At 38.7% G+C, this 14,201-nt stretch overlaps 1 protein-coding gene across 1 annotated transcript; it reads right to left on the reverse strand.

Moving 5' to 3' along the window:
* Positions 1-1,941: 1,941 nt before the first annotated feature.
* Positions 1,942-14,201, reverse strand: LOC131432354 (uncharacterized). Its single transcript, XM_058598576.1, has 3 exons — positions 13,368-14,201; positions 2,658-3,061; positions 1,942-2,598 (listed from the first exon to the last, which is right to left on the reverse strand). Exons 1-3 carry the CDS (start codon positions 13,586-13,588, stop codon positions 2,024-2,026), a joined length of 1,200 nt encoding a protein of 399 aa, XP_058454559.1. The 5' UTR covers positions 13,589-14,201; the 3' UTR covers positions 1,942-2,023.

Consider the following 14,201-nt stretch of genomic DNA (forward strand, 5'->3'; position numbering starts at 1 on the left):
AAAATGCTGTTGGACGCAACGTTACAGTGAATGGCGATCGCTATCGTTCGATGCTAACAAACTTTTTGTTGCCAAAAATGGAAGAACTGAACTTGGTTGACATGTGGTTTCAACAAGATGGCGCTACATGCCACACAGCTCGCGATTCTATGGCCATTTTGAGGGAAAACTTCGGAGAACAATTCATCTCAAGAAATGGACCGGTAGGTTGGCCACCAAGATCATGCGATTTGACGCCTTTAGACTATTTTTTGTGGGGCTACGTCAAGTCTAAAGTCTACAGAAATAAGCCAGTAACTATTCCAGCTTTGGAAGACAACATTTCCGAAAAAATTCGGGCTATTCCGGCCGAAATGCTCGAAAAAGTTGCCCAAAATTGGACTTTCCGAATGGACCACCTAAGACGCAGCCGCGGTCAACATTTAAATGAAATTATCTTCAAAAAGTAAATGTCATGTACCAATCTAACGTTTAAAATAAAGAACCGATGAGATTTTGCAAATTTTATGCGTTTTATTGTTTAAAAAAGTTCTCAAGCTCTTAAAAAATCACCCTTTAGTTTCGAAACTGAATTCAGTTCCGGAATCCAGTTCCAACATCCACGTTCGGAATTCTGAGCCTGTATTCTGCAATGAAGCTCCTGAAACTAAATTCTCCTTCCGACAATCGAAGTACAAATGAAAGCATGACCTGAGTGTTTGAGGTTCTATACTTGGTTCGTTCTTACTGATGTTGGTGGGAGAACCTAACCTCAACATTTAAACTGTTCCGTCTGAAGCACTAGAAGAAATGGACGATTTTCAATCAAACTTTACCTATAATAATCGTACAGTAAATAATCGGAACTGATACGTGCCTGACTACCTCAAAACCGTCATCCGGGTGCGAAAACAGCAAGCAAGCGTGATGAATTTTCCTCATTATTTCCAAAATTTTTAGAAAGCTTAGAATTTTTTTTGTTATCTGACACTGTTGAAAATTTATTCACAAATTCCTGATCACATTCCCGATAGTTTGTAGAAAAAATTATGTTGTTAGGTTAAGTACATCAAGAAATATTCGGGATAAAGTTCTGCCCATTCTTGTACAGTTTAAATTCTGAAGAAGCACCCCATAGTAAAGTAAAGGGCACTCCGCATTCGGCCGATACAACCGATCCGAGCTCTCCGGTGTTGACTTTTTCGCTGATTCGGCTATGGCTGAGCTACGGGCGTGCGCATGTATAGGTACGCCGGAGTGGACACGATTGCTACGGTGCGAAAAGCTCGGTGATGAATATCGTTGCCAAAGATATGGATTTTATGTCGGGTCCGGCGTACGTATACATGCGCACGCCGGCAGCTCAGTCGAAACCGAAGAGCGAGAAAAAAATCGGCGATGGCACCGAGCTTTTCGCACCATAGCAATCGTCTCGACTCCGGCGTACCTATACATGCGCACGCCGGTAGCTCAGCCATAGCAGAAGCAGAAAAAAGTCAACGCCGGAGAGCTCGGATCGGTCGGATCGGCCGAATGCGGAGATATCTTAAAAGTCGTACTCACGACAAAAGATTTGCGAGCATTCCTACCGGGCTCCATATAATTATGATCCAAGCAAACCTGGAAATTTGAAATCATTGTCGAAAAATTTAACAAAATGTCATATCTTCAAGCAACGGCGAATCGGTTTCGGTGCATTCCTCGGGTTTCTGCCTTCCAACAAAGAAATGTATTCAGGAACAAGACTTGCCAACCTATTCCCGAGAAATGCAAAGTCGCGGCCGTCCCCGTTCATGAAGTTCACAGTGGCTACAAAAAAATCAAGGAGATACAAGCCAAATTTCAAACTAAAGACAATCTTCCGGTTTGGCTGAAGAACGGTCAATCGGACCGTATTCTGTACCTGTCAACGTTGACACTATCGGTCGTTGGATTGTGCTCATCAGTAGCATGGATGGCATCGCTTTGGTAAAATTAGAATATATTACTGTTTATTCGAGGTATTAATAAATTAGTGTTCAATAAATAAAACTTATTCGATATCTTAATCCAAATTGAGTTGTTTCGCAATGCGCGAAATTTCGTTGTCCAAAGATTTGTTCTTCAGCTCGCATATGTAGTTATACCTTGCAGAACAGTCTTGCCCTGTATAGCCGTACGTGTAAAGTGCCGCATTGTAGGTAAGTTTCAAACAGCGACCGGTCCCGGTAATCTCCAATGTGGGTTCTGTTTGCTTTGGCGGAGGATTGTTAACAATTTTCTTAGAGTCTTCATTTTTACTGGAATCAGGTTTTACTGTCCCGATTGTTGAACTTGTTCCTTTGTTACCGGTCGAGATGGAAGTAAGGTTCGTGTTAGGGTTAACAGGTTTGGCGGAGTGAGTCCATATCCACAAAAGACCCGGATTTAGACCGCCCAGCCAATACTCTTTACCCCGCTTAAGCTGATTATTTAAAATGAAAGCTGCAACGTCTTGGAACTCAACACTCGTTTCAAACTCGGCCAGATGCCCGCCATAAGACTTGCACAATGTACTGGCCGATTTCCAGTTCAATCCACGATCCACCCCAAAATGGTAGCAATTCTCGTGAATTCGGGTGAAATTATCCGGACAAGTTTCTGCAAAAAAAAGCAATCAAATTACGTACGAGAAAATTTCAAATTTTAAAATATCCAACCAATTTTCTGGTTATTTCCTGCCATTAGGTAGTAGATAATCTGCTCAGCTCGTCGAAGTCTATTTTCCATGTAATCCACTCGGTAGACCAGCTTCTCGATTGCTCCCAGCAGGTACAGATCAGTCTCCGAAACCTCACGTGGTGACGCAAGCAGCTCCGTTGGGCTTGCTCCTCCGAAAGTCTGCCGCATTGGTGTGAAGGTTCCCTGAGCGCTAGGTCCCGTATTCAGTTGATTCTCAGCATAACCCGAAGGGCCAATAACTTTGCCCACCGGAGAACCCATCTCGACCGCCTCGCCGATGCGTTTGTTTATGTAGAAACTGGAGGCCGGTATGTACTGATGAGTCTGTCCGACGGCCACAGCAGCTTGCATTACCCGTGAGTGACGGTTGGTGGTGTTGATACTGGAGGTGAACATAATTAAAAAGCAGATTGTGAAAAACAGGTATTCGGTAAGAAAGTAGATTTAGTATTATTTGAAAACGTGTATCTTTGAAGCAATCGTATCGTGTTTTCATATGTCTTTGCTCACATAAGTGAAAAAATTGAAATTATTAGGTAATATGTTTATTTAAATTCCATTTTGTGTTTCTTTTTTAAATTTAGAACAATTGCCCTAAAGTGTGTGGTTCATAAAACATTATTGAATGCGTACAAAAGTTTGATCAGTTGATGTTATTTTTTCACCTAAAAACGCTATCCTAAATGTAATGCTGTTCTAAACGTTTGTTTTTTTCCATTAGGGAATCTAATCAACATGGTTACAACTAGTTAAAACGATACAGATGTTCCTTACATTTCACATGGGCGAAGATGAAACGTATAAAAAAAATAATTTTCCCGTGGAGTTTGGAGAAAATCAATTATGTAGACCTCACCGAATTACAGCAGTTAAACCCTTACAAAAAGACGGGTTGATAATGTCAGCGACTCAGCTGGGTGACGTGAATACAACGAAATCGACACGCTTTTATCACACTTCCGAATACCGATAGTCACTCAAACATATTTTAACACACAAAAAATAATAAAATATCATTATTCATTAAGATAATACTAGTAGTTCTGAGAAGAATTTTTCATGTAGACACATGTGTTGTCATCTTTCTCCAGGTTTACCTCTTCTCTGTTAGTGCGATACTTATACGGAATACTGAGTAAAAAGCTTCTGATGATGAATTTATATGAACATATGTGCCACTTGTTTAGCGCGAACGGTACACGAAGCAAACTTTTCCATTGATCCTCTACTGCCCATACGTGCATATCGCATATCGCATATCGATTTTTACCAATTTTGAGTTAGCTTGAAGAATCAAATCTATCCTCAATATACTCTCAGAAATTGCAATAAAAGTTCGTTGTTTGTTCTGTAAAATGTGAAAAAATATCAATTCATATCTGTCCCATATGCAAAATACCTGCATATCAGTCCCATTCAGTGCCAATTTCAATAATGTCATTTGTTGCAATATTGGAATAGCAAAGGTGTATTACCGATATTTCATGTAATAATACCATGATTTAGCATTAGGCATCACAATAAACCAAACAATTCGGAAATAAAACTTTGATCGTCTTTTTCTCGACGTGCCGATTTTCCATATGGGACTAATATGCAAGTATGGGCAGTCTATTGCCCTTAGCAGATACAGATCTGTCTCCGATACCTCACGAGCTAATGTCTGACTCAAGGCAATAAAATTCTCCAATTGCAGAACCACACCCGATGCAAACTAAATTAATACTGATGCTAACTGAAATCACGAGCTGCCTTTTAAATATTCGTGTCATTACACGTTTTCAGTCCGCAAGGTGGAGCTACCAGAGCTAAAGTAACAGTAAATAGAATGGCTCTTTTGAATATTCTGTTCTAGATTCGTTTATTTTTTTCAGTATTAGAAACAATTATTTTGTATCGATCTTTGATATTTAAAAGAACCGAATTGTTAAAATTTTTCCCTGTTAAGCATGGTTGCTGCTACTGGAAATTGTTGAAAATAACGGGTGGCAACTAAAATTGTGGAATTTCTTTCTCAAGCTGTCAAAAAATGACAAACATACTTGGAGAAGATCTGATTTATTGAAATTAAAGATACATTGTTCATTGTTGAAAAAAATTAGTGAACATTTGAAAACGGTTCGTAATCGGATGTTCGGCGAAGCTTCCGTTTGATGTCGGAACAGGAGCGTTGTACGGCCTTCATGTCAACTTTGCGAATGCATTCTACCTTGATTCTACCAATCAACTGTTAGCAATTCGTGGCTCTCCAGTTATTTTTGTACACCAAACAGCTCAAAACCCCGAAGAAATCTTCGATTAGTCGACACTGAAGTAAATTAATCGGGTTGTGGTTTTGGGTACAAATGGGATCGAATGGGTATTCAGGAACGATTGTGTTTTTTGGCGCAATGCGATGACGCTTTATCCGGCCAAAACACGTATTGTCCATCAGCATGATGTTTTTGAAAAAATGGGATCAAAACTTTCTACAAACATTCGTTCTGGTACACATCGTGATTGATTGCCAACCCAGATGGCTTAAACCATGGCTTAGAAATACTTTTCTCGGAAATGACAATGTACAGCATCACTTTCTGTTCAAGCTTATGTTTAAACTAATATTTTATGTTAGGATGTACAGTAGAACTATCCGTTGAATAGTATCGATCGTTTGCGGGAATCTGCGTCTTCGAAAGAGGGAAGTAACTTTCGTCGTCCAAAACAAAACTTTTTCCGGATAAATTTTTAATCAACCAGCGGCATTGGGAATTCAGCGTTGAAATCTGTGCGTCAGTATATCCCGGGGCTCGTGTCTTCATTCGGTACTTTATTCCGAGTCTTTTCAATGTTTTGCAGATGTACTGGTGAGAACAGTTGAACTTTTTTGAGGAATCCCTTTGACTCAGTAAATCCTTGTTGTTGAAGGCACGAGAAAGAGAACGAAGGCCTTTTGCGTCCATAATTTTGGCTGGTCTTCCACTACCTTCCTTACGAGCAGTTGTTGGGCATCTTGAGATATTGTAAACTGTCGAAGCCGTGACATTTTTGCTTTTAAAATGTTGTACCGTATACTATTTGCCGAGATTTCTGTGCAGTTCGTAGAACTGTGCAATGCGCTCGTGAAATACTTCTTCTTTCGACGGCATTTTGAGCAAAACTGAGCAAGCATGAACAAAACAGAAAATATTAGCAGAAAGAGGAGAAAGAGAGCTAACACATACACACTCTTAGTTTTTTCTGAGCTCGTTTGTTGTTGAGCATACAGGTCTCGAAAAAATTCCAAAATTTTAGTTGCCACCCGTTAATGATTACTATTTTGTTGCGAACGGCTTACAAAGCTCCCTGTTCACCTGATTTAACTTGCTGCATAGTCTACGGAACTTAGCCAAAAAAGATATTACAAGTTTTGATACGAGTCGTGAATGTTGATGATATCATAAAAAAGCTATTCTTACTATTATATTTTACTTGTTTGGATCAAATCGAGTGAATTCCTGAAATATCATTGAGGACGTTCATCTGATACTAGCACTTCGAATTAGATCGCCAGCATGAAATTTTACTGATTGTTCAGTAATCCACATGCATATTTCCGAAATTTGTTAATGTAAAGTTCTGATATCTCAGTAAAACGCATTTTGTTGCCGAAGTTTGGAAAAGTATACTGCTGATCTTGTCCGTAAACAACAAATAGACCGAAATCAGAAAATCTGTTTGCCAAGATTTCGAAAAGTGTGTCAGCTTTTACTGAAATTCGGCACAACGTCCTCATTTCATCAAACCGAAATATCGCATATTCCAAACAAATGTTGGTTGTTTATGAAAAAAATATTGAATGAATATTAACTGGAATTTCCAGGAATTTATATATTTTCGCAAATGTTTTTTTTCAGCGTGCTGATGATTTCAGCAAAGACATCACATTAACAAGAAAGCTCTCACATTTCACGAACAAATCAATGGTAACATACTTTTTTACGAGCATGGCACCCTCAGGCGGATCCGCATTGAGTCTTCTACATACAAGTAGGTGAGAGAACTGTCAAATTCGTGCGCGTGAAAATAGCAGCACTGTGCACCGATAGAATAGACATGATATATTGAATGTGATGCCGTGCGATGGCGTTGCTGGACTGAAGATTGATTTCGTTCCAAGCTGATAGGGTTTGATTTCCGTATAATAATTTGAAGTTTACTAAAATAACACATGACGTGTTTTGAAATTTTGAGACATCCTCCGAACTTTTTTAAAAACTTGTACGGAATGTAATTTTTTCAATCATTTGATTTCAGTGTTCATCAGCGTTCATCCTTAGATCTGAATTTATATTTAGACCGACTTGATAGGCAGTAGTAGGCTGCGCTATGACTTGATACACATACTACAGAATTTGGATGACTTGATACACATACTACAGAATGATACACATACTACAGCACATGGCTGTGCAAATTACAATAATCATTAGACACCTCACGTCGTCTAAGACTTGCTACATTCTACAAAATCTGCACACTTCTCTTTTACAAGATATTTTTATGCCCGCTGTATAATTTTGATAAACTGCTACGCACTGATGAGTCAAAGACGAAATGGATGATGAAAGTAGTTAAATGAAGGGCCCGACAATTGGCACTCACTTGTTTAATCATAAGTTTTACCGATTTGGCGAGCCTAGAATCAAGCAATGGTTAAAGTTTTCAGATTTAGCTCAAAGATTTGAAAAATTTTTTGTTCATATTTTTTTATCAATCGAATACCAACATACCGAAAAATGAAAAAAAATTGTTAAAAACTTGATCACGGATGTTTTAATAACTTTCCGTGATATATTAGATTCACTATGAAAACCGACTTTTGAACGAGGGCTCGGAAGGCCGTGATTCATATACCATTCGACTTAATTCAATGAGTGCGCAAAATTTCAGTGTATGTATATAACGTTTCCGTACTCTAACTTTTCTAGGAGGTGGCCAGACCGGTTTTCACAAACTTAGATTCAAATGAGAGATCTTAAGACGATCTTAGACTTCGGAGTTACAAGGTGATTAGCGTGAAATTCAAATTATTTACTTTCCTCATAGATGGCGCAATCTATTTTTCACATAACTCAGTTCAAATAAAAGGTATTATGGTTTCATACAAAGTTCCTAAGTTTCATCCGGATTCGACTTCCGGTTCAGGAATTACAGGATAAAGAGTGTTAGAAATGGCTTAACTTATTTCCACAAACTTTAGCTCAAATGAAAGGCTTTGTGATCCCATATGGAATACCTGAATTTCATTGGGATCCGATTTATGGTTCAGGAATTACAGGGTGATGGGTGTTAGACATTTTATACTGTCACTTAAATCGGCGAAGTAAAAACGTGTGAAAAATTTTCAACACTTGATTCGAAGCTATTCCAATTGCTAACCATTGTCATTAGACGGCCAAACAAACCGATTCCGGCTATCCTGGTTCCCGGGTGGTGGTCATATACTCCAAAATGGAACTCACTCACTTTTATCCGAGATCGTTTGATCAAATCGTCGTTAAGAGCGACGATGCTTGAGGGAAATATTCTTAATTGAGTTCAAAACTATTCCTACTGGCCATTCGAACCGACTTTGGCTCTAGCAGCCTCTTGTATCCGGCTTATACCGGGAATAGTGTTTAAAAACTGCTAAATTGACCTTGCTCATTTTTCCCGGGGTAGACTTTTCGATTTTCTAAAGCTTAGGTACAATTGAAAAGGTATTATTGCCGCATTTCAATTTAATCCGGTTCCAACACCCGGTTCCCGAACTACTGGGTATTTCGAATTGTAAGTTATGCTAGTTTTTAGGAATTTTACTGTAAATTTTCAATAGATGGGCATTGAGTCTCAAGTAGTGGACTTCACCGCTTAGAAATCTGTCTGAGAATAGTTCAGAGAAAATGTATTCATGACAAGTTTATATAGACATGTAGCTTTTCAATAAAAAGCCTTGGTATTCAATTCCTTTTGTGGAATTTGACCTTCTGTTTCAAAAGACTTCGCAGCCGATTGATAGTTTACAAAATCAGCAAATCTGTTTGCGAGATTTCGAGTTATTCTAAGAGATATTTCGCCACTCGAGATATTTTCTTGCTAACTTCGAAATCTCAAATCCCTCGTTCAGTAATCATAGAATGTTTCTTTTGAGGAAACTATCTAAAAATGAAAGTCTTGATGTAGATTTCATCACACTGTACCCGGTATTCAAACTATCGCTCGGTTTAGAGTCAACACATTTTTGTATGTTAAGTCGTCACATCGGCTAGATTTCAAATTCGATGCACGATTGTAGACGACATTTCTTGGATGGAACATTAGGGTTCGCTACATCCGGCTTTCGATACCCTCCCGACCTGGACTTACTGGCTATCGACAAACGATCTCCGAATAATTTGATTACATTAGTAACAGTTAATTTGGTCATATTCATCAATATCGACTACGTTGAAAGCGAGTAGTATGGTTTTTCGCGATGCACAAGCAAAATTTGGACGGGTCACTACTCTTGCTGAAATGCCATTTCTATAACCGGGAAGCGAATATCAAAATAAAACAGTAGGCTTGATGCCTGTTTAGGTCTAATGCGACATAGGGTACAAATTTGCACTTCAATTTCAATAAAGTCAGCTTACAATGACAACACGATCAATTTATTAAGACAAAAAATTTTGACCTTCGCAAGCAAACTGTTGAAGTTTAAACGCAATACGAGACACCGGAGTTTACACATTCTACGTATCTTGCTCAACGACAGGCTAAAGATAGAGCTCTTCAAGAATACCGCGTTTATTAAGAAGTTCCTTCGAAGGACTTTATTTCGAAATTGGGCGATATTTTGAATTGGATTCAGCAGTTTATTCCCATGTATCCTCATGTAATTAGCACATGTTAATGCCATATTTTGACAGTAAAAGTTCGCATATCTGTATCGCTGTTGAGACTGCACTAGGGTCGACTTTGGCGAAATATACGGCTTTTCATAGATAATGTTTATTTATGACTAGCGTGCATTCAGAAAGCTGAATTCTGATTGATTTATAACAGATGAACTTTCAGATAGCAGATATACCTTATGATCAAAAAAGAACCGGAATTTTCATTTTAAAATTCCCGCGCTTGTCCAATCGCTAAACTTTTATTCTCTCAACGTTGGCAACACTTTTATACACATTCTGTCAAATTTTGACGCATATCGTACGATTTGTTTTTTTAGCGTCTATACAAATAAGTTGAAAAATTTTCGTGTGGCGATTTCTATAATGGATGGAAATTTAGAACAACGGCTCGCCTTCGAAGCGCCATTCGGTCGATTGTTGTGCGGTTTCGACGTCATATTCATAGATCCACACCTCATCACCAGTTATGATGCATTCGATGAATGTAGGGTCTCTATCTGCGTTGGAAATCATCTCTTTGGCCACATCAACACGACGCTGTTTTTGAATGAAATTCAGCTTTTTTGGCACCAGCAGAGAAGCGACGCGTTTCAAACCCAAAACATCAGTTAAAATGTGTTCGGCTGATCCATAAGAGATGCCCAACAACACAGCAATCTCTCTAATCGGTACAGAACGATTTTGCAACACGATTTGCTTCGCCGATTCAATGTTGTCTTCAGTAACAGATGTTGTTGGGCGGCCAGGGATCTCATCATGATCCAAGCTTGTACGATCACCTTTGAAGCGTTTATACCACTCGTATGCCTGTGTTTTTCCTAGACACGATTCACCAAAGGCCTTTTCTAACATTTTCAACGTTTCGGAACACTTAAATCCATTTGCAACACAAAATTTGATGCACGCACGTTGTTCTAAATTTTCATCCATTATAAGAAATCGCCACTCGAAAATTTTTCAACTTCTTTGTATAGACGCCAAACAAAAACGAATCGTACGATATGCGTCAAAATTTGACAGAATGTGTATAAAAGTGTTGCCAGCGTTGAGAGAATAAAAGTTTACCGATTGGACAAGCGCGGGAATTTTAAAATGAAAATTTCGGTTCTTTTTTTATCATAAGGTAAAGCTATGAGAATTTTCGTCGCTCATAAAAGACTATTTTACAGTCATTATTAGTGCTTTCTAGTTTCCTGGGTTCACATATTCTGCCCTATGAAATTTTCGGTTTCCAAACTGAGAAATCGCTCAATCTGGCAGTCAGCAGAACTTGCGAGTTTCTCAAACGGTCATAGAATCAAATACTAACAAAATTTATAAACACATGAAAAGGAATTGGTATCACTGTAAGTACGATGCGGTGTCTAAGTGCTGCTCTCAAAAAAGTCTAATTCCAATGTGTTGTTTGATACGTATAATTAAAAATTTAATCGAAACAGTTACTTTGAGTGATAGTGCTGGTGTGGCAAGTGTGTGTTTAGTAGTGGAAGTGCTATTTATTAATTGATTCGCAAAACTGAAAATGCTCCAGCGGCGGAAATTGAGAGTTTCAACGATATTAACCGATCGAAGCGCCGTCTGCATATCATTGTCGGTGTCATCAGATTTCTATGGAATGTGTGAAAATCTACAAGTCAATCGTGTTATTCAAGCTGAAAATCTAAAATTGGGGTGCAGCAAACTCATCTGCGAGGGTTTATTTTATTTTATTTTTTCAGTAGTCGTGTTTCACCTCGCGTTGTTAACAGCAATGCGAATAGGAGAAAAAGGATACTGGTGAGATCGTTCCTTAGAGATATTTTATATTTTCCTAACTAATAATGTCTTATATTATATTTCTCCTAAGTATCGAAAATCAGCTTTCGTGGAGATCATATTGTTTACCAAAACATATCTCTTTCTCTCTGTACTAACACATCTCCTATCCCGTGAAGCTCGTGGAAATAAACTGGTCATGCAACTACGGGCGTTCCACTTACAATGTCATAGTTATCCAATGTTTACCCCAAGAATCTTTCAATGAATATATGAAGCAATTTAAAATTTTAAATTACTGGCTAAAAAGCAGCATTCTTCGAGGATTAAATAAAAGTGGAATAAGTTACGAAAACGAAATAGTTGTATAAAACTGTCAATTGTTTCTGTCTCAGTTCTATAAAAAAAAACTTTTAAACAAGCACCTAAGTTAAATATACAGATTTGTCCATTTACTTCATAAAAAATCATTCCCAATGCAATACTTTCCGGGAGAAAGACAGACTGAAAATACAACTGGTAAATTAAAATATCGAAAAAATGACAACTAGGACACAATTTGTTAATTCGAAACCCTCTCCAATTCGAGAAAATCGTTATGTCAACTGTAGATGCGATGACAACACAACTCAGAAGACGTTAGAAAATAACTAGGTGTACGATCTGACTGTTTACGGCCGGTATGGTTCAAAATTTAATCTCAAGCCTGGAATCTAATACCGCCTGTAAACACTTATCAAACTTTTTCCCTACGTTGAGTTTCTATTCACGTCTAATTTTTCTCACCCAATATTTGTTCGATACGATCTTGAATTGACATTTTATTATAACCTTGTAGGATTGGGAAAAACGCAAAAATGCTGAATCGATTGACATAGGATTCTTTAGTTTTTTTTTGCCTGTGGGCAGTGAATACAATAATATATCCAAATTGGTCATTCGAATAAAGAAGTTTGGGAACCACTTCTGAATACGATTCTGATAGAAAAATTTGCATCCTTTCGTGTAATATTACAACCCCTAGAACGACACCAACACTTTTGAGATATTATGTCGAGTTTGCTGCCCATTAGGATGGGACAAAATGTTGATTTCAGCTCCACCAAACTTTTCGTATTCCTTTCAGGTCCCATAAGCACCATGCAAAATTTTAGCTCGATCGGAGAAACTATATTTTCGCGCCCGAGGTTTAAAGTTTGTATGAGATTTAGTATGAGAAAACCGACTTTTCACAAAAAATCGGCCGGAGATCACCCTATAGAATCGAAAAATCAATACATATGTATTTTTCGTATGAAATTTAACGAGGATAAAAACTTTCGAAGGCCGCAAAACAATCCGACATTTGTAGAAAAAGTTATTAAAGGAAAACCGGAACGAGGTCATTGCTGCACTGATTTTTAGAGTTCATAGGTTGATCTCCAGCCGATTTTTTTTTGTAAAAAGTGAATTTCTCCATATTAAATCCCGTACAAACTTTAAACCTCGGGCGCAAAAATAAAGTTTCTCCGATCGAGCTAAAATTTTGCACGGTGCTTACGGGACCCAGAAGGAACACGAAAAGTTTGGTGGAGCGAGAAAATAAACCTTTTCATCTTTTTCCCATACCACCTTGTCCCACCCTACTGCCCATCACTACTGACTGTGCAGAGATTACAATGTAATATCACAACAATCTCGGTGTCGTTCTAAGAACTCAACACGTTGTTTCGATGTAATATCGTGAGTTATCTGCAATATTTCTCGAAAAAAATTTCACAGCGATTCAAAATCACTTCGAGGTTGTTTCAGTTTCCAAATTTCAATAAACCTAAATTGTCACAGTCGTTAGTGAATAGTAATTTTCTTCAATTTGTCCACGTAAACAAACAGTAGGCCTCGTTTGACCAAGCTAACAGGTTTAAGTGAATACTCAGTAGCTCACAAGCAGCCATTTCAGTTGGATGTATTCAAATAGGTTTTACTCGTCATAAATTAAGTATCTAGAACTAGAGCACTCTTGGGCATGCTCTGAGAGACACATACTCAACTCACCCTAGCGTATATTCCTCCAACAGCGACGACCACAGACCATCCTCATCCAGTTCCGTCCATTGTGCTGGGGCCAGCTTTAGAAAGGACTTGCGCCCACCTTTCTCCACAACGTGAATGCCATCGACACTTGCAGTTAGCTGCGTTGCCACCAGCCAGCCCACCACCAGCAGCAACGACCAACAGTTTAACCTCATTTTTCGTATCACGTTTTCTGCATTCATATTTCCGTGTAAGGTCTGACAGTTCAAAATTTCTCTTCTTTGATTCCAGGGGCTCGCTGCTATTGACTGACTAGCAGACAAATTCACTTTCTGCGAAACTTCGATATGATTGCTGTGGGGTAACAACAATTAATGACGTCGTCGTTGTTTGGCTTCAATATTATCTCATCGTACTTTTCTCTTCACTTCCATCGGCCGCAGCTGAGCTGGTGCGGTAGCGTTAGCACCGTTTCCTGGCGTCTGGTGTGCGTCTAAGAAAAGCCCATTCGCAAAGCACGATGCGCAACGGTTATTACTCAACATAGACGACGGTTGACTTAACCGGAACTGTGACACATGCGACACCGTTATTAGCACAGATCAAGGACCTTGTGCATCGTTTTGGATACACTGTTTACTCAAGTTTACAAAGCCACTAACACTATCTCACAGAGTCTCGGTAAACAGTGTCTCATACAAGTTAATTGACATATTCGGGTTAAACCGAGGAATACCGGTTATCAACTATGGTACGTTTCGACTTGGCACATGCACCAATCACTACTATTCGCGATCGCGGAACACCGAGCTCTATGTCCACGCTGGTTAATCGACTGTACGCGTCTGAGAGATG

The sequence above is a fragment of the Malaya genurostris genome, chromosome 2, assembly GCF_030247185.1.
Source record: "Malaya genurostris strain Urasoe2022 chromosome 2, Malgen_1.1, whole genome shotgun sequence".
In the NCBI taxonomy this organism is placed as follows: Eukaryota; Metazoa; Arthropoda; class Insecta; order Diptera; family Culicidae; genus Malaya; species Malaya genurostris.